The sequence below is a fragment of the Pteronotus mesoamericanus genome, unplaced genomic scaffold (genome assembly GCF_021234165.1).
Source record: "Pteronotus mesoamericanus isolate MK-2021 breed Mesoamerican mustached bat unplaced genomic scaffold, CSHL_Meso_final contig_52, whole genome shotgun sequence".
Classification (NCBI taxonomy): Eukaryota; Metazoa; Chordata; class Mammalia; order Chiroptera; family Mormoopidae; genus Pteronotus; species Pteronotus mesoamericanus.
Window position 1 is genome coordinate 3,285,155 of NW_026555189.1, and position 22,126 is coordinate 3,307,280.

Consider the following 22,126-nt stretch of genomic DNA (forward strand, 5'->3'; position numbering starts at 1 on the left):
TGGAAATATTCTGTATCCAGACTGAATCGGTATCCATTTCCTGCTTGTGATATTGTGTAATAATTTTGAAAGATGTTGCCATAGTGGGAACCTGGGTAAAAGGTCCAGAGGATTTCTACTTTATTTCTTACAATTTGATGTGAATCCTCAGTTATCTCAAAATAAAAAAGCTTGATTTAAAAAAGAGAGGATGTAAGGTGAATATGGCAAATTATTAATATCTGTTCTATATGGGTCTTTGAAATCTGTTGTATTATGTGATTTTCATTATTTTCTGAATGTTTGAAATACTTAGTAAAAACAAAACTTTCTGGAGTTACCTAGTCAGACTTTAAAGTATGCACCCTTGTCCAAGACCAGCTCCTGGTCCCCTCAGGCAAGTGTGACAGAAGCACAATTCTGCAGAATTTTGCAAGGAATGGGAGGCGGTGCTCAGCTGAAGTGCTGGCCTGGCTGAGAACCACCCTCTGATCTCTTACTGTCTTTATTGAACCTGGGAAAGCACCTAACACTCCTGGAGGGTTGACTTCCCTGGTAGCTCCCACAGTGCCACTGAATCTCCTTGGCATGTTAACACATGGGCACAATTACACCTCTCTACTGATTCTTGGTGACAGCTAACTTCTAGACTAAAAGAGCTATCGTTAAGGAAGGCTGTCCACACATTAGACTCCTTCACTTTGTGTATTGTAAGGAAAGAGACACACCTACCAGAATTTATTTATTATATAGCTAAAGCACAACTTGATAATACATTCAAAGGGGACTAAATGAGAAGTGTACAATAGCATATATGTAAAAAATAGAAAAGAATGTCCAAAGGATCAGTTATATTGGAATAGAATCTTAAGTCATCATTAAAGAGTGAAGTGTTTTCAGCCCAGTGTCACAGGGTGGACTTGGTTGTAGCAAAGCTATTCACATGGATTCTGAATGACAATCAGAAGATATTCCTTATCTGTGGAAAGATATGGGAAAAATTAACCAATCTCTAAAAATTAAATATAATAAACAAATACTTCAGCTAATCTGCTTTTCTTTTTGAAACATCACTTGGACCTTGTGTAGACCATTGGTTTTCTACCCCAGTTCCACATCAGAATGATCTGTCAAGCTTTTAAAAAATACCATTACCTGGGGCCCAGCCCCAGAGATTCTGATTTCATTGGTTTGGGGTGGAGTCCAGGTATCAATCATTATTTCTATAAAGCTCTCCAAGTGATTTCACTGTGCAGCCAGGGTGAGAACACAGGTGTAGAAAAAGCTTTATTTAGTTTATGGGTAATTCTGATTTTACAGAACTACTATAGAGAAGTTTATTCTAGATTAGATTTAGGAGCATGAGTCCTGTTTCACACTGACATCTACCAACACTGTAAAAGTAATTCCTTTGTGGGGAGAAGTATTTGGGTGGCTGCTGTCTCTTGGTAGGCCAGGTGACTGTGAGCTCCCACAGGGGGAATTTAAGACTCTACAGGCCACCCTAGCTGGTGTGGCTCAGTGGATTGAGTCCTGGCCTGTGAACCGAGAGGTTACCAGTTCAATTCCCAGTCAGGGCACATGCCTGGGTTGCTGGCCAGGTCCCCAGTTTGGGGCATGTGAGAGGCAACCAATATATGTATCTATTACACATAGATGTTTCTCTTTCTCTCTTCCTTCCCCTCTTCCTAAAATAAATAAAATAAATGAATAAATACATAAATAAATTTAAAAAAACCCCACTTTGATCCACTCCCTAGCTTATCCTGTGGACAGGAGACATTTTGCTCATTCTCCAGAAAATCTGTGTGTTAAGTTCACCCAGCATGAGACCTGTATCTCTTACATTTTTTTGATTACTAATAATAAATGCAAGTGAGAAAAATTCAACTTCTTCAAAGGTCAAATTCATCACTGATGTCACAAAATTTTGAAGTTGGAATTTTCAGACTTGAAATTTTGTAAGTAAAGAACATTATGTGTAATATCACATATTAAAATCTATCTGTAATAGTGTCAACAATAAAGTTAAAATCTATACTCCTTGTCCTTTGAAACAAAGCCTACATATAGTGAAGTAGAGAGATGCTGTAAATATGAAATGAAATGCCAAGTTACCTGGAGCTACCATGATTTCATGCTTCTTTGACCTGATCCTAAGGAAGGTGAGGTCATTCTGAGGATCAATGTCACGGACTGTGCTCTTGGCTTTCATTGTCAGCTGGTGAAGAAGGCCCGCGTACTGAACTGTCGTCGAGTTGTCCAAGGTTGTTCGGATTGGGATGCCTGTTATGTAATTTAATTTTGGGGTAAAATTTCTTTTTCTGATTATACAGGTAATATGAATGTTGTAGAAATATGGGAAATGCTTGTAATTGTTAGGAGGAAGAAAAAGTGATGGCTGGTATTACCTGCCAGTGACAATTTTGGTTTATTTTCTTACAATTATCTCATCTCTACATGGACTTAAAAAAAAATATGGGTCAAAGTATAATTACAAATTTGATGAATCCTTTTTGCATTTAAATGACAGCATACAAGTCCTTGTTGGTGACAATGTCATCAATATTATTTTGAATGGCTATACATTTACTACTTTATGGATCTATCATAATCAATCCCTATTGTTGGATTGTTAGTTATCGTGTTTTTGTCCTTGTTGCTAATGGCATGATAAATGTTCTTGTGCACCAGTCTTTTGGTAGTTGTTAACTGATTAGTTCAGTACTAAGTGAACACATTACTAGACAAAAATGTGTTCCCCCGGGTGTCCTGTCTACAGTGAGTCTGCTGTGCAATGCTTGGTCTGCTCTAGATTTCTCCCAAAGCCAGAATTAGAAAGCAGTATCACTGCACATACTAGAGAGTATATCAAAAGGGATTTTCAAAATTTCTTTGTAACATGCAGTATTTAGTAAACCTTAAATTTTATATTAGAAAACACAGCAACAAAGACACTGTAGTCTTGCTAGGCATTTCCTGGTTTGCACTCATTTTTGGTTTAAGCATTATTAAATTTGGCTACTTGTGTGCTCTATTGCTCCATGATTCACATTTAAAACAGAGCCTATTAATTTAACTGGAAGAATCTAGCCAGACAAATATGCAAGTATAATTCAATTCGGTTCAAATCAGTCTAGCTTAATTCGGGTCACTCAATTCTTAGTGCTTATTAAGTAACAGGTGCTGTGCTAGGTATTTTGCATATATTGCATCTAATCAGAAATGGCCTTCACATTATTTTGAGAACTATCACATAGCCAGGGAATTCCAGGGATTTGATTTGCAAATGTGTCTTTAATTTAGGGGGACATATAAAGGTGAATTGGGGATCACTGTTAGATTCTTCTAGCACCTGAATTGCGGCCAATCAGTATAAAAGGCTACTGTGGCTCTTGGTGTCCCCTCAGAGAAGGTAACTTCAGAACTATTACACAAGATGAGGACTTCAAGAGTGGGACAGCATCGCAAACTTGGGCTTTTACAGTGTTTCATGAAACTCTTTGAGAGCCTCAATTCTGACTTTGAAACAGACTGGTTGCTTTTTTTTTTTTTTAAGAAAATTATTGTCTCTAGAACAGGTCCTGCCAAACAATACAAGGACAATATTTACAGGAAAACCCACACAATAAATAAGGTTTTATATAAACTTGTTAATTTTCATATTATTTGTCGGCTACTTTCCCCCCAGAAGTCAGTTTTGTCTTTCAAACCTGATGAAACATCAAAAGGCATGTGTCTTTAACAAGTAGAAGAGTGAAATGAAGCAAGCACTCAACCTTGTAAGAGCACTTTTTGACGAATGGTTTTATTTTGCATCCCAAACAGTGACTACCTGCAAAGTCTGCATTGCTCAGTGTCAAAACAAGAAATACAACCAGAATAAATTATTTAAAATGTAGATGACAAGATTATGAATCAGATGCTCAGGCCTATTTAGTCAGTCTATTCATGATCCAAGTCAATAAATAAAACAGCTAGCCTTTCTGCATAGTAAGTACACACTGTGGAAAGTCTTGGAGTTTTTCATAGCCCCTGTAGACACTTGGAAAAAAAATCAACAAATATTTGTGGAGCTCGTGCTTGGTAACATGAAAGGTAATTAAAAAATAATTTATTAACAAGTAATTTTAGCACACGGTGTAAAATTTACCCACTTCCTCTTCTGAGGGGTAACCACTTCTCCCCATTTCTTTGGTATTCCTCCAGAAGTACTCTAAGTCTATTCAGGCATGTTTGTGTTTGAATTCTTCAGTTGAATCATTCTCTATTCTGCACTTAAATTTTTTTTTCATTTAGTGCACTTCAGAAATGGTTCCATTCAGTACACATAGGCTAGATCATTCATAATGACTACGTAACATGACTGCCAAATGGATGCTTTGTAATACATATAACTAATACATACTCCTGACAGGTATTTAGGCTGTTCCAAATCTTTGGCTTTTATAAACAAGACTACAGAATATGTCTTTGGACATGCCATTTCATGTTTGCATATATGTTTCCTAAAATGAAACTTCTAGAACAAAGTGTATGAATCTGATATTGCTGAATTTAGGGCACTACTTTAAAATGACTTATCTTAGTAAGCTGGTACTTTTCCACTGTACATTTGTACTTTGGTTGATAGATTATATTTCAAAAATAAAGAGAGTTAGCTAGATGGCTGATAAAACCTAATGAAATTCAAAGAATAGATTGTTAGAAATGTCAAGAATATTTAAAATTAAGAACCTACAGAAAAAAGGCTTGTATACATAAGAATCTATGACAGATATGACTGCCTGGGACACACACACACACACACACACAATATATTCATCAATATCTAACTCAATGTTCAGTGCTATTATATTGCAAATAATGAAAGGTTTTATAAATGGGAAACCAATGTTAACAAAAATATTTTCTAATAAAAATGTATATCATTCACCATTGGGCTAAACTGATGTCTACTTTATTGTCATGAATAGGAGGTCTATGTTTCAATAACAGTGAAACCAAAAAACTCTATTTAGCATGGCATATAAAGAGGTGTAACTGTATAGACATGGTAGAAGGCTTACCTAATCACAAATAAAACCTGAAAATACATTAAAATGATTTGCCTAGAATTAGTGGACTAACACTACTAGCAGAGAACAAGAACATATAAACACCATCTTAGTTAAATATTTTCAGTATCCAATTTCATGGGACTTCTGAAAGCTACAAAGCTGCACTATTATAAATGGCTCTTTCATCTGAAATTGAATTGGCTGTTGAAATTGAGTATTTTATTACATTCTGGTCACATAACTTATCCTACATGCTATTAATAAACATCCTTGTCATACACTCTGGTTATTAATAATCTGACCATAAAAAAAGCCCCTCATTTATATTTTTGGGGAAAAGATTAATTTGGATTTCAGAAAAGTGCCCTGAATCCTAACACAGTCTAATCCCTGTAGAGGTTAATTAGAAGTTAATAGGTCTTAAAAATAATATTTTGTTGCCTTGGATGACAAAAGTGCTGAGAAACCTCAGGAAAATAACATAAAAATCACTTTTAATTCCACCACTCATATAATCACCATAACATATCTTGCCCTTTTCTTCCATATTTAAGTGTATATGTGTGCATGGTTATATTTTTTACTGGAAAATGCTGGATACTGCTATGTTCCTTGACTTCTTTCATCTAATATCGTGAGTAGTTTTCCATGACTCTGAATATTCTTCCATATTTTAAATAGATCAATAGTTTATCAAGTAAAGATTACATAATTAATTTAAAATTTCCCCTATTGTTGGGATAGATTTATTTACTTATTTGTCTCTTTATTTATTGCTATTCTATACAATGCCTCAGCGAGTATCCTTCTTACCAAAATGTTTCCTTCATCACTTCTTAGGATAAATTCCTAGGATTGACATTTTTCAGACATTTCATGCATATTGCTAGGATTATGTACTTTAAACTAAGACCTTCCAAAATAACACATTAGATGAGTCATCCTGGATGTCACAGGTAAAGGCACCTGTACTGGGCTGAATAGTGACCCCTCCTCCCCCCAATTCAGGTCTACCCTAAACCTCAGACTGTGACCTTATTTGGAAATAGTGTCTTTGTAGATATAACTAGTTAAGATCGGGTCACACTGGATAAGGGTGGACCTAATCCAATGACTGATGTCAGTAAGAAGAGAAAACAGAAACATGGAGATGACAATGGAGGCAGAGAGTGGAGGGATGCGTCCACAAGCCAAGGAATGCCAACATTGCTGGAAACCACCAGAAGCTGGAACAACAGGCAAGGTAGGTTGTCCTGCAGAGCCTTTGAAGACAGTTTGGCCCTGCTCACACCTTGATTTCAACTTCTAGCCTCCAGAACTGAGACAATAACTCATTTTTTTAAAGCCATTAGGTGTGTGATACTTTGTTATGGCAGCCAAAGGAAAAGAATATAGCACCTCTGTGAAGTGACAAAGAACCCATTTTGGGGGGTATTGTCAGAGTTTATGCAAATACATGGACCTAAAATAAATACAGTCAGAACCATGCTCTAGGGCTGGATTTCTTCCTGGAAATATTAGGCATAGATCTTGACTTACCTGTAGAGCTCATCTTAAATCCATCTCCTCCTGATCACTCAAACTGGGTGTATTTATTATATTAATTTGATGTTGAGTTATGTTTAATTTTATTTTGTAAAGCACATCCAATGTTTTATCTGTACAAATCAATTAAAAAATTCCCACATTCTCAGAACTATTTATTTATAATTCTATTAAGTGTTGGGTATTGTGCCAGGCACTAGACAATTACTATTTCACTTATTACAACCATCAATAAAGTAGGTTATTTTCCATTTTTAATAATAAAGGATTGAAGGTCAGAGTTTAAACAGACTTTAAATTGTTTCAGTTTTAAAGCCATCAATAAATATTGATGGATTTGCTCCAAAATAGTGATTAGCTGTGAAATTCTGTTGCCAAGCACTGAGTGGGCAATGTGCCAATTCCATCCTTGTATGGTGGGTTATATGAAGTAACTACTCTTATTTTGACTGATACTCTGGGATTTGCTGCACCTCTTGCCCTTATGAATGCCTGAATTAGTAAGGGCAAGAGGTGCTACAAGAGGCAATTGGGCAAGAGCCCCTAAGTGGTTGCCACCATAGCTGAGTATGTGGCAAGCAATGTGCCAGAGAAATGCTTTGTATTAATAGGGACTATGGAGTGAGAGCAAGTTTCTGGTATAAGTATACAGATTTCATAGGTAGAAATATATCTGTCCTTCTTATACTATAACCACAAAGACTACAGTATAAATTATAATTAATTTTAAAAGGTTTCATTACATATGGTAAAGGAATGATTTCATTTCAAATGAAGAATGAAACTCAGTAATAATGTTAAAGCAAACACAAACTGCCAACAATAATATTCTTTAATATAAAAGTCTTATTGGTATTCCTGAAATAATGGAAGAGAGTTATCAAAGCTTTCAAAATTAGACAATATATAGTGTTTCTTAGCAATATATAGACATTTTAAGACATGCCTTATTTATGTTTATATCCCTAGTTCTTAGCAGAGTGCTTGGCATGTAATACTCAATAGGTGTTTGATAAATACAGGCTATAGCTAAAATATACAAACTATGCTCTTGATTACAAATTCTAAAAGGCTTGTCGTAAGGCGTGGCACAAACAGCAACTTGGTTGGCCTCTGCAGAGGTCAAGAAGGCAGCTCGTGATATATTTACCTTCTGCATTTACAACCATTGTTCCGATAACCCCTTTATGGTTCTGTATCCTCTTTAGGGTTTCCTCCACCTCTGCCTGTTGGAGATCAGAATAACAATTAACCAAAAGGGTCTTTGTGGTTAGCCCAGTCCTAAACAGAATAACATTTGGAAAGATCCCTACTCACCCACCTCTTTAACGTAAGGGACTGGATGCTATAATCTCAGATTTTTGGAAGAGAGCTTTGAAATTGCCAAGTCCAACATACAAGCCTCTAAGAGTAGGATCCCCGACTGACAACCTTGACAAATCACTTGGCTTGAACTCTTTTACAGTTAGAACACTTATTACCTCACAAGAGCTCACTCCATTTCTATCTGTCTTTATTTACTGGCAAAGTATTCTTTACATTGGACAGAAATCTTCTCTTGACTGTCTTTCACTCATTGATCTTCCTGTATTGGTATGAAAAATTCCCCTTCTACATTATAGTATTTTAATATTTATAGAGCTGTACCATTGCCACTCTCTGTTTAAAAGCATCTGTTAATGAGAAATCTTATTTTCAGTCCAAAATGTTACCTATTTGGGAGTTCAGATGATTAAATTCAGGATATTCTGTAAAAACATATTCCAGGATTTAAAGAATCTTTTGGTAACTATGGCCTGGTTCCAAGTGCAAACTGAATGTTCAACCACGAATATGTTGGAACCCCATTATAGGATTTTAAACTCAGTTTTCTGAATGAATTTTATGTATAAACTATTTTGTGGTGATTTTCTTTCCTTCTACAAATGCTAAAATTAAGAACAGCCATTTTCAAACCTGCATATCGTTTATAACTGAGTAATCACTGGATATTCTGAATTCAAACATTATTCTTTCAAGTCTCTTGATGAGGGTTGGTGATATTTTTTCCTTCCCAACGTCATACAGATGAACATTAAGTTACTTAGGCAAGACAGTTTTCTTTTGCACCTAATGTGGGCAAGATAACTTATTTCTTTTGTTACGACTGTACAGGTGTTTTCTGAATTTCAGGCATGTATGTACTAGATTCACAACTTTTGGCATTAGGAATACCATCTATATTATTTACCTAGAATGTTCTTTACATTATATCATTTCTAAGAGCTTAAATGAATGCATTTTCCAAGGAAACTATACATCACTACCAGAAATGGAAATCTGGTATTGTTAGTCATAAACAGAAATAACCAAGAAAAAAGGGGGAATATAATACATTTTACCCTAATGAAATCTCTGAGCCTGAGGTCTGTTCTTCAGTGAAAAACTGAAATTGCGAAATGATAGCAGTGTAACGACCTAGTATTGCCAGAAACTTTCACCTGGATATGGTCAAAAGACTGAAAAGAAAATGAAATGAAAGAGGAATACATTCTCAAATGTGATTTACTCTGCGTTATTTGGTGTTTCTGAGCCGTCTCAAGTAGCAGCAACTAATGTTTGCATCTCACTTTGGGAAACCTTGCACTTAAAGCATAATAGCTGTAGAGGGGATTTATCACTTTTTTTTTTTTTTGCCCGTTTCTAAGACAAATCCTCAGCTCCTTACAATCACTGTCCTCGTTTATCCTTTTCTCTTTTACTTCTCTCCCGAAAGCCTCTCTGCTCTTCCCAGCCTTTCCTTCTCTTTTCCCAACTGTTTTCTCTTTTCGTGATTTCTGCGCCCTCCTGCTACAATCTCTTGATCCCTATCTTCTTTTCTTCCCTTTAAAAATTCCTACCTTACTCTTCTTCAAACTTTCCCCAGTCTCCACTTTCCCCCTCCTCCCTCCCTTCCTTTCTCCCTCCCAAGTCTCTCTCCTCCCTTCCCTCTTTTCTTCTTTCTCTTGCTTTTCTTCTCTCGCAATATCTCCTCCTTCTCCCCTTTCTCCATTGCCTTGCGCTCCCTGTCCCATCTCTTTCTTCCATTTCAGGGTGATTTTTCTTTCCATCTTGCTCCTCCCTTTTCCACACTTTCCTCGCAGTAGAGATCCCTTATTCCCCACAGGCTCTTTCATCTCCTCAATATCTCTCTTCTTTCTCGATATCCCCTCTCACCAATTACTACCTTCAGAAATCACCCCCCTCCCCAGATCTCTACGCCCCGGGGTAGCTTCCCCATCTAGACATCTTCTCCTCTGCCTTGATGGTCGTCCCCTCGTCCCTCTAGGGTCTCCCGGTCACCCTTCCAAAAAATTTATGGAGCCCCTCGCCTTCGCCGCGGCCCCGGCCCCGGCCCGGCCTGGATCGACCTCGGGAGGAGGGCAGCGAAGGCCCACGCGGGTCGGCGCCCTTGGAGCAGTGGGTCGTGGACGGAGATCCCAGATTTACCATCGCGCTGGCGGAGAAACTCTGGGTTCAGTCCGGCGCTACCGCTGCCTTGGACGTCAATAACGCTTCCAGTCGTTGCTAAGAGACGGGGGAGGAAGTGACCTCCCCGGAAGCGTAGGTGCCCGCGCCTGCGTGCGCAAAGGTCGGGCAGCAGCTGGAGAGGGCTTTTCCGCCCTGAACTGGCCTGGGTCCTTCCGGCCGCCGTAGTCTGAGTTTGGAGCTCTTGGTCCCCAGCGCTCACCTGGGTTTCACCCACGCCCGCGGGGAAGGAGGCCGAGGAGCCCAGTGGGGCACGGGCTGGGCTCCAGGTCATTCGTTCGTCTATTCATTCACTCATTCCTTGAGGTACGCGTTAATGTAACAGTCACTTCCTCATTCAAAACCACCGACCACGTGCCAGGCTCTCCCCAGGGCGCAGGGTATCTTGGAGCTCGGTGACAGACAAAATGCTACAAAGGAAGCAATACCGCAAGTGGGATACCTGCTGTGGAGCGTACACAGGGGAGGGTCCCTGTGACCCTGGGTTTGGGCCCCTTTCGATAGTTGGTAATAGACTCAGTGACACTCGGTATGCTTCCTTGTGCAGCGCTGATAAAGTTTGTTCCCTCAACCTACACGGATAGTGAAAAAAAAATTTTTTTTTTTAAATTAAAGAATATGTCAACATCGAATAGTGTAATCATACATATGTTTGTTATCTCCCACCCCAAAACAGCAGTGTAAGCGCCGTGTTACATATTACGTTCTCATCTAGTGTAGCACTGCTCTTCACTCAGGGGAAGAGTTGCTACTTACCAGAATTTTTGTTGAAGCCATTAGAATCTTACTTTCGTGGTCATTATTTGTCAACAGTTCTGAGTCACTGAAAAATTGCAGGTGGTAATGATGGATGCTCTATAAATTGCCTTAGAAGGAGCATTTCACTGGGTATTAAACTGATGGCGGCAATAAGTTAAAGATCAATTAGGGATAGTCAGAAGTCACTTGACCTTCTGAAGGGCATTGATAATATCTTTGTAGCCTGGGAGGCAGAGACCAACTGTTGTATGATGTATGGCAGGAAAATTTTGCGTCTGGAGGCATAAAGTCCTGCGGTTTGAAGAAGGCAGACTGACAATCGATACAAGTTTTAGGTTGGGAAAGAATCCCCGTAGGGACTAGGCTGTGATGACTTTCCATAATACTGATTACGTTTGGGATCCTATTTCCTGAAAGCAGCCTCACACTAAACAAGGCATCCTTATTGCTAGGAGTGGCAACTAGAATCTGAATGGGCCCTTCACAGGGATGCTCTTAAGGAATTTAGAACTTTTTGGCAATTTTGGGTTAGATAATCCATTTGAACTCGGAGGCTTTCATTTTATGACATTAAATTATGTATGGAAATACTCTGAGGAGATTCTGGTCACTCATCCTCCTTTTATTCCTCCAAGAAACTTCATTCTTCTCAAAAATCCAGGTCACAATAGCTAACTAGACTACTTTCTCACTCAACACTTAGAAGGCCAACCAAGATGATTCAGAATGGACAGCTAAGTTTGTGGGGGAGAAGCCTGGGTGGGGGGGTGTTGTGTGTGTGCGTGTGTGTGTGTGTGTGTACACACATACGTATGTACGTACACAGATCTGGCTCTTGACTGATTGCCTATGTCTACCTCTTAGGTACTAGAAGTATAGGTATTTACAGTGATCCTGGCTGTTTGGGGCTCTCTGGGTGTTTCTGATCAAGGAGATCCCTACTTGATTGTGTAGCCATTTGTTTTGCTTATAAAAATCAGTGGCAGTGCACCGTTTCTTTTATGTCAATCAACTTTAATGAAGGAGCTGACTGCATATGCATGGAGTGTGAATCCCCTCATTTCTGGAGTCAGGGTGTCAAACTCGTTCGATAGCTGACAGCTGTGATTAGAGCAACGAAAGCCTTCAGCATGAAAGGCACTGACAGGAGTACCCAGCTGCTGAAAAAGTAATAAGAAGTAGCCAAACCGACTTCTAACCAACAGTCAAGTTTGACTCACTGTGCACAGGAAATCAATGAGGAGAATATGAGCCATTTTCTCTATATCGATTTTCACTTCTAATTATTCCTTGGAGGTAGCTTGGTTTAATTTTTATGCCTTTTTGGGACTATAACGAATATCCAGAGCTGTGCTATATAAAGTAGCCTGGCAGGGTCTGACATGTTCCCTATCCTAGTCTCAATACATGTGAATTATCCCTTTCCCTTTTCCTTTACCCACCCTTTTTTTGTCCCACACTAAGTGCTAAATAACTTTGAATGGAAGTGAAAGAATTAATGAGTAATACTTTTTGAAAGTATTCTAAGGTACTCCCCCCATCCCCCAATTTGTGGTATACACAAAGTCCACAGTTCTTCACATAATTTTGTCAAAATAAGATGATTTTCTTCTGAGGTCTCTTTGATAATTTGCCACTGCTCTCTGCTTAGCCTAAAGAAATTCAGGTAACTTGATAATCTTGAGTTTTAGGAGTGTCTGTACCACCCCATATCTCTCTGGCATTCCTTCCTAGCTGACAAATACTATAAGCTGGACCATGGAATATGTTTTGTGCCCATTTTCTCATAAAGTAAGGCATTGTTTGTCACTAGTACTATACTGGTTTCTCTCCAGAAAGTACTAGATTCTTTGAAAATGCCTCTTAATAATAGTAAGGCAGAATTAGATGTCAGTGATAGCAGTAAGTATTCGACATAAATGACCTGATGCCATAGAATTATAGGATATAGATTTAGGTTTCAGAACATCAAACATTTTCTACTTCTTATTAGGACAAAGACACCTTCTAGAGTAATTATTTCTAGAACTCAAGCATTTACTTCCCATAAGGGAATCCTCCCAGTTGGAATTAAATGGGTTCCTAGAGCACAGAATTTGGCATTACATGCAGCTAGGGTTGATGTTTCTAGGTGTGTTTCTTTGAATAAAATAAATTTTCAGGGCTTTTGCTTCCTAATTTATAAAATAGGAAAGATAATGTCCACCTTAGAGGGCATGTGATGTTTAAATGATATTATGTGGGTAAAATGCCTGACTTGTACCAGGTGCCCGATATGTATCATTCACGCACACATTTCTTTCTTGTGTCTTCCTTTCTTTAGTTCATCCTTCCTACTTCCCTTCATTCCTTTTCTCCTCTTTCTCCCTCCTCATCTTTCTATTCCTTTAGCCTTTTCTTTTCTATTTCCCTCCCACTGCTGTCCTCTCTCCCTTTTAGCTACCTTCTCTTCAACCTTCTTCTCTTCATGCCTTCCCTAGGAAAAATATCGAGAATTTGTAATGTTGACTTTCTCACTAAAGAATGTCTTTCCATCTTTCCCTATCTTCTCTTACTCCTTTTGTCTGTTATTCACTTAGAATATTCATCTAATGTAATCGATCTGCCTCTAATCTCATTTTTTTCACAAGTCCATTTTTAAACTTCCAGCTCCACGAGCAGTTCCCATCTCAGTGGCTTGCATTAAATAGATATTCTTAGTACCCGAGCACTGGGGACAAACTGTAAATATTTCCTCATGTATCAATTTTGTTCAAAGAAGGAAGGGCCAATGGGAACAATAAATCCCATGCACTTGATTTACCCCCTTTATTTCTGATAATCCAACCCCAAGGTCTCTGATTTATTTTTTTCAAGCTCTTTGATCTATTTAAAATTACTTTCACTGGTAGGTATAATACATACAAAATTAGATGCACAAGACAAAGGTAGGTCAATGAGTTACTAACAAAAGTTAAGTGTATAAAACAAAAGGTATAGTTGTTGGGTTACTACAAAGTGAACTCCTGTGTAACCCCCAACCAGGTCAAGAAATAGAATGCTGCCCACATTCCAGAAGATTCCACATGGCAATTCCTAATCACTGCTCCCACACCGTATGGCTTGAAAAGCCAAAAATATTTATTATCCGTCTCTCCACTGAAAAAAATTGCTGATACCTCTAGTAGACTCTTTCTTTTTTGTCTTCAAAATATGTTTGATGGTTGAAAAAAATAACATTGTTCAGGGTTTTCAAAGTATGCAAATGTAATATCTAAAGTAACTACAACATAAAGGGAGGAGGGCAAAGAGACCTGTATGAGGGTAAGCATCTTACTTTCCTCTTGAAGTGTTCAAGTATTGAGTCTAAGTAGACTGTGAAAAATGAGGTATGTAATCCCTATAGTAACCAATAAAAAAGTATACAGATATAGTGAAAGAGCAAATAGATACATTAGAATGGAATACTAAAAATTGTTAAAGTAATATAAAAAAGGAAAAGGGAAAACAGTGGAATGGAAAACAAATGGGACAATCTGAAAACAAATAATATCACCTTAGAATTAAACCCTGATACATCAATGATTACATTAAGTGCAAATAGTCTAAGCACACCAATAAAAGAGAGAGATTGGTCAGAATCAATTGGAAAAATGTTCAGTGATTTCTGTTTTTGGAAATACAGAGTAGATCCACTTTTCCCCATTGCTCCCACTATATATTCCTAAAAATCTGGAGATTATACAAACACAACAAGACTCCAGAAGATGAAGAAAGTCAGTCTGATTGCCTAGGGAACTTTGGATCCAAAGAATGACATGATTGTAAGGTACCTGGGTTTTCTTTTTGCCTCATATGTTCCAGTCTTGGAGCTGGAGAAGCTGGTAACCCAGAAATGTTGACAGGTACAGAAGTTTTAAAAAGCCCCAACAAAAGCCTATTTTCTAGCCAACACACACACGCACACACACACAAACACCCCCCCCCCCCCAAAAAAAAAAAAACAGGAAAGGGACCACCAACAAGATAAAACCTTAGGAAATAACCACTCTTCTCCAGCCAGGTGCCACAGAGGCCAAGTGGAGAGTATAGACTTCCACTCTCATCTTGCTAACTCCTCCCATCACGCACCAGGGTATTGTCAGAGAAAGCTGAGTATGAAGTTAGTACTTTCATCCTATTGAGTGTTAATAGTCACCTTCCCCACTCCCTGTAGCACCTTTAGTAAAGTCCAGGTGGGAAGCCTGGATTGCCACCCCCCTCTAGCATATAGATAGTTCATGATATATAAACAGATCAGATATACCAATAAAAACACAGAGATCATCACAGTAGATTAAAAAAAAAATGATGTAACTATACGCTGTCCACAAGTAACTGACTCCAAATACAATAACATATGCATGTAGAAAAATAAAAGGATGGAAAATGACATGTCATGTAAACAATCCAAAGAGTGATTATATTACTATCAAATGAATAGACTTAAGACCAAAGAAAGTTACTAGATACACAAAAGTATATAATGATAAAATGGTCACTCCACCAAGAAGACATAGGAAATCCAAAAATGTATGTATCAAACAACAAAGCTATAAATTATATAAAGCAAAAAGTGACGGGATTGAGAGAACTAAACATTCTTAATGATATTTGAAAACTTCAATGCCCTTTTCTCACCAGTTGTTAGAAGAATCAGACAGAAAATCACCAGGGATAGAAAACTCAACATCACTAACTAACAGAGTTTAATTTACATGGAACTCTCCAATCAACACAAGCAGAATCCATATTCTTTTCAAGTGACCATTGAGCATATACCAAGATAGACCACACCCTGGGCCATGAGACAAACCTCAATAAATTAAAGACTTGAAATCATACAAAGTATGTTCTCCAATTATAGTGGAGTCGGGATAGAAACCAATATCAGAAAGATAACAGAAAAATCTCCAAACACCTGGGAAATTAACAACACATTTCTCAATAATCCATGAGTCATGAAGAGATCTTAAGGGAAATAAAAATAATTACATCAAACTGAATGAAAATAAAAACAGCATATCAAATTTGTGAGATACAACTAAAGCAGCAATGAAATTTATAAGAGTAAATGCTTATATTAGAAAAGATGAAATATCTTTAATAACGTGAGCTGTCACATCAAGAACTTAGAAAAATAAAAGCAAGATAAACCCAAAGTAAGCAGAAGAGTGCAAATTATAATGATAAGAGCAGAAATCAAAAAACAAAAACAGAAAAATCAATGAAACAAAGAGTTGGTTCTTTGAAAAGATCATTGAAGTTGACAAACTCTAGCAAGGTGGACAAAGGCAAAAATAGGGGAAAACAAATTAGCAGTATCAGGAATGAAATATGGAATGCCATACATACTCTTTAGATTAAAAAAAAAGGGAACACTATGAATAACTCCACACACATACAGTAGACAACTTAGATGAAATGGACCAATTCCTTAAAACTACCCACCACAAAAATTCATCCAATATGAAATAGATAATTTGCATAGCTCTATATTATTAAAGACATTAAATTCATAATTTGAAAAATCTTCCAAAAGAAATCTTCACTGGAGGTTCACTAGATATTTCTATGAAATGCTTGAATAATAAGAAATTAGAAGGGGGAGCCCTGGCTGGTGTGGCTCAGTGGATTGAGTGCTGGCCTGTGAACTCCTGCAAACTGCTGTGAACTGAAGGGTCGCTGGTTCTGCGGGTTGCAAGACAGGTCCCCACAAGGGTATGTGTGAGGCAACCAGTCGATGTTTCTCTCACACATCCATGTTCCTCTCTAAAAATAAATAAAAGATCTTAAAAAAAAGAAAAAGAAAATTGAAGGGGGGAAGCTTGCCAATTCGTTTTATGAATTTAGCACCTTGACACCAAAAGCAGACAAAGTCAGTATCCTCTTACCTTTCACACACACATACACAAAGATGAAAAGAAAATGGATTCAATATCCTCCATGAGTTTATCCCAGGGATTCAAGACTGGTTCACCATTCAAAAATCAAGCAATGTAATTTGCTAGATTAACAGGCTAATGAAGAAAAATAATCACATGATGCAGAGAAATAATTTGACAATATTTAATATAATTTGAAAAACTCAGTAAACTAGGAATAAAGGAAACATCTATAACTTTATAAAGAGCATCTACAAAAAAGCTACAGATAACATACTTATGTTGAAAGACTAAATGCATTCCTTCTAAAATAGGGAACAAGGAAAGGATATCTGTCTTCTCTCACAACTCTTGTTCAACGCAGTACTGGAAATTTTATCCAGTGTAATAAATTTTATCCAGATGGAAGTGAAGAAATAAAACTGCTCTTATTTGGAGATGACATGGTTGAATACATAGAAAATATCAAGGAATCTACAAAAACAACTAGAAACAAAATACTCAGGTATAAATCTAACAAAACATGCTGAAAACTACAGACTGCTGATTAGAGAAAAAGAAGATCAAAATAAATGGGGACATGTCACTTCTCTCCAAATTGATTTACAGGCTTCACACAATTCCAGCCAAAATCCCAGCAAGATTTTTATTATAGATACAGAAAAGAATATTCTGATATTTTTACTGAACAGCAAAAGAAGTATAATAGCGAAAACAAATTGGAAAAAGGAGAATAAAGTTGGAGAAATCATGGTACCCAATTTCAAGATCCATTACATATTAAGACTTTGTGGTATTGGTGGAGGGTAAACACACAGATCAATGCAACAGAATAGAGGACCCTGAAATAATCTCACAAAAATATACCTAACTTTTGACAAAGGTGCAAAAGCTTGCAGGGAGGAATTATAGCTTTTTCAGTAAATGGTTCTGGAGAAATTCAACACCCATAAACAAAACAAACAAAAACAAAGAAATCCTTGACTTAAGGCTCACACCTTACATACAGATGAACTCAAAATGGATCATAGACATAAGTATAAAGTATAAAACTATAAAATTTTAAGAGAAACACATAAGAGAAAATCTTTATATTCTAGGGTTAGGCAAAGAGTTCTTAGTCTTAGCAACAAAGCACAACACACAAAAGGAAAAACTGATAAATTAGACTTCATCTAAGTTATAAACTTCGCTCTGGGAAGACCATGTTAAGAGAATGAAAGACAAACAACAGAGTGGGAGTGAAAACTTGCACACCATGTATCTGATAAAAGACATTTAGATACTTTATTTAAATATCATCCAACTAATTAATTAAAGAATTCTCAAAATCCAACGGTATAAATATACGTGATGCAGTTAGAAAATGGACAAAAGACATTCTGCTGAAGAGGATATACAGATGGCAACTAAGAACAAAAAAAGATATTTAACATCATTAGCTATTAGGGAAACACAAATTGAAACCACAATGAGATAGTTCTACACACATATTAAAATGGCTAAAGTAAAAAAAATAGTGACACCACCAAATGTTGGTGAGGACGTGGAGAAACCGGATCACTCATATGTTGCAGTTTTGTATGGTTTTCTTTGAATTTATCCTGCTAGGAATTCCTTGTACTTCCTGAATTTGAGGCTTGGCATCTTTTATCAGTTTTGTAACAGTCTCACACTGTGTTTTGCGATTGTTAGTAATGTACAAAACATTTTTTTTCAATGTATGAATAAAGACTTTAGGTAAAAGAATTGGCTGAAAAATGTTTACTTGTGTCCTGAATGTAGATTCTGATTTACACAATTCTAAGTATGAAAATAACCAAACGCTATAGCTATATATGTTGTTTCCCCTTTATTGTACCTTAATGACTTCTACCTGGTCTCAGTATCTACTCGTAAACGTTTAATATATGTTAGGATAATTTTGCTATAAGTTTTATTTTCTAATTAAACCCCCATCAGGATTTTAGCAGTGAAATATTCTTTCCAGATCTTTAAAAACTAAAGACATGGCTATTGGATAAGAGACAGTTTGTAGCCCTTCTATTAACATTTAATGATCTCTCACTTTTTGTTAGCTGGGTACAGTTTGAAAGCACTTGGATGTGCCTTGCCTCAGTTACCTTCAGTGGCCCCCTGAGCTTGGCAAGCTTAGTCCTATCTTGCAGATGCAGTCTTTGAGGCAAAGAAGTCACATGACAGAATAAGGACCCAGACTGATAAATGTCATTTCATACCAGTCTGAAACTTCTCAGGATGGCTTTGACTCTGTATTTGAGTGCCTACTGTGTACTCTTCCAGTTATGTAGATTGCCCTATGTTTTCGTTCCTGAATATTGTAGTCCTTCCGTGGGCACAACCGCTAGCCTAGCCAGGAACAAAAGTGAACTCCCTTGTCTTCCTTCTGTGCTGCTTCATACTCATATGCCAACTTCATACTCGGGAGGACTTTGTTATCTGCTTCTAAAGAGGGAGAGGTCTTGTCTCCATGTCAGTTGGCTACTGCTTCATAATAGCACACCAGAAATAACGTCCCAGAAAAATCCCTTCTGTAAATATTTTGGTTGACTACTTCTCTTGCAGCTGACTCAGGAATTGAGATGGGTTGTCTGTGGATCCTAGAATGAGCCTGGAGGTGGTGAAGAGATTACCAAGCGGAACTGTCATAAACCTTGACTAGCAAGAAGCAACTGTCCTTGTGGAATCTTGGTCCTTTCTTCTGACCAGTTTAGGGATTAAGAGAACAAGGTAAGTGAGGAAGTAAATGGCAGCATTGAGGCACATGTTTGGAAGGCAAATAAATAGAGACTATGTATGGACCTCTAGAGTCCTTCCCAAGGTGAGTCATGCTAATAAAGGGCAGTCATTCCTTCAATAATGCTGATGGATGATTAGAGCCAGAACCATGGGGATGCAGACACTGTGCACAAGATGGAAAACATCCCCTGCTTTCACGGCTCCTGCAGCCTAGCAGGGGATGTGGTTAATAAACGAGTAATTACAAAACTTCCTGAGGTTTCCTTTTGGGAGAAGTATACTTGCAGTTGGGGCACGTAGGTCACCTTGACCTGTGTCAGCATGTTCTGGAAAGGTTTCTGGAGTTAGTGATATCTAAGCTGAGTTGTATAGGAGAATCTGACACTCATTAGGGGCATAAGTATGGAGATAAAATGGAGGGAAAGTGTGTACAAAAAAATGGAGACATTTCAAAGAACTAAAATTATTGTTTGATATGACTTTAGCTATGGCTTTAACATGCAGAATGGGAAAAAGATTTCTCTCGGCAAAACCTAGTATTCCTTTGGTATCCTGAGCCCAAGTGCATTACGTAAAATTTAGAGAATCACCATGAATGTGCCACTATTCCCTAGTCCCCCACCCCTTTAATAGTGTGCTCAAGTAGGAACCATGACTTCAAAGTGCAGGTTAACTCAGATTTCTATATTTAATACCTTGCCTGGCAAAATGCCAATCAGCCCCAGCTCACTGAGGTAGACAGCGCCCTCCAGTGGAAATGAAGATGAGCGCTCCTCAGGGGCGTGGCTGGCCCGAACCGTACCCAGTGTGCATTTTTGCCATTACCCTTTGAGGGTGCAGTCAGCCAAGAGTCAGCGAAGTCCACTGGAATTTTGAAACCAGGTAACGCAAGGAGTGCTAGTTCTTATGGAGAGCTGACGTGTTATCTAAGTTTTAATCCTTCAACTATGCCTCCAAAGCACTTCTCTGGTTGAGAAAAATTACAGAAAATAATGGAAGAGAAGATAAGAACTAAAAAATGAGGAATGTTTTGTTATTGCTCTATCAACCCCACCCCCAGATTGATTCAGCTTTGACCAGTAGAAGGGAATTCGTAAGTGGATGTGGTGTGAACAATTTTAACTACAGAAAGTTACTTTCTTCTCAACTCCTCTCAATAGATGTTGGACAGTAGCTCAGGAATATGGCTTTGAAGTGTTAGCTAATGTCCAGCCAGCTTAGGTACTCGTGTGCTTAGGATCAGGTAGAATAAGGAGGTGTGCATGGCGGGGCTTGGGGGACAGCCTGGCCCAGGTCGTCATGTCCCAGGACCTGGGCTACTCCAGCACACACACCAGTGGCACCTGCCCCTCCAGGGGGAAACTTGGGGTCCTCCGCCCGATTGCATTGTGAGTTTGAGAATATTCAGTTTCATTTACCTACTTAAAAATTTCAAGATTTAAGAAGATGCTAAATGATGTAGATAGAGTTGGAACGCTTTAAATGACAGAAGATGTTGAAACTTGGGAGCGACCTTTCTTTTCGTCTAAACAGGAAGAATGGCAAGTTTTAGGAAAATGACCCTGTGTTACTTTTCAGAATCCTCTAGGTGGTGCTGCTGCGATAGCTATGGGCTAGAAATTGTTAGCACTTAACCATCAAGCCCAATATTTAACTTTTTAAATGTCCTATGCTTATAGTTCATTGCTAATATAATACTATTGATAATTTATACCACCACATATATTACATTCTCCTAAGAATGAGCCTATACACGTAAATTACACAACAGTGTAATTTTCAAGAGTAGGCATACATGTACTTTCATGGCTAGTCCTTAATGAAATTAAAGTTTCCATGTGTGGCTGAATTGTTTTACACATTAAAACTGGCTATAGGATTAGCTCTTCTTTACTCCTACTTGTGTTTGTCAGTGGGGGACAGTGCTTTGTTCGTAGTAGATGCTAAATTAATGTTTATCAAAGGAATTGATTCTGTTGTTTTTCCCCTTTCACACTGATTGGAGCTAAGATGACTTACCGGATTAAGCTTTTTAAAACACTAGTCAGACATTGCCACTTATCTTTGTTAATAAAAGGATTGGGAGGCCATTTTTTCTTTCTCAAAAAATGGCCTGAGGTTTATATATATAAAAAAATCACTTATTTTAAAAGCACATTGGTTTTCAGGTTAGTTCCATTTAAAATGCAGGAATGGCATGAAAAATTGTGTTTGCTAATTGCTCAAATCTTAATCAAGATTTTATTAAAGTCAATATTTGATATGCTGCTCAATTTAATTAAATTAAACCATGGAGAAATGAGTAATAAATGAGTTTGAAAATCGACCATGGGATAAGGTATGTTTCTTTTAATTAGTTTAACATATGAAATGTTGGGTTAAGGAATTACTGACCACAAAAGGAACAACAACAGCAACAAATCCCCACTTTTGTTTATACAACATGAACAGCGAACACATGCTCTGTTCCAGGCACTGTGCTAAGATTGCCTCTTAAGTCCCTTCATTTATTTTAAAACAAAACCCACCAAGGTCTGCCCCCTCCGCGGACGTTACCGGCGGGCTTTGAGCCAGCATGGGTGTCCCAGGCCATTCAGCCAGTAAATGGCCAAGGCA

The 22,126-nt window shown here is 37.8% G+C and overlaps 1 protein-coding gene across 1 annotated transcript; it reads right to left on the bottom strand.

The window, feature by feature from the left end:
• Positions 1-743: 743 nt before the first annotated feature.
• On the bottom strand, positions 744-10,123 carry DYNLRB2 (dynein light chain roadblock-type 2). Its single transcript, XM_054579149.1, has 4 exons — positions 10,053-10,123; positions 7,735-7,810; positions 2,098-2,265; positions 744-958 (listed from the first exon to the last, which is right to left on the bottom strand). The coding sequence occupies exons 1-4, from the start codon at positions 10,053-10,055 to the stop codon at positions 915-917; spliced, it is 291 nt and encodes a 96-aa protein (XP_054435124.1). The 5' UTR covers positions 10,056-10,123; the 3' UTR covers positions 744-914.
• Between the last annotated feature and the right edge of the window lie 12,003 nt (positions 10,124-22,126).

Coding starts and splice junctions, on each gene's coding strand:
- DYNLRB2 (XM_054579149.1), bottom strand. Junction 2,266..7,734: donor AATGGTTGTAAATGCAGAAG/GTAAATATATCA, acceptor ATTACATAACAG/GCATCCCAATCCGAACAACC. Junction 959..2,097: donor TGAAATCATGGTAGCTCCAG/GTAACTTGGCAT, acceptor ATCTTTCCACAG/ATAAGGAATATCTTCTGATT.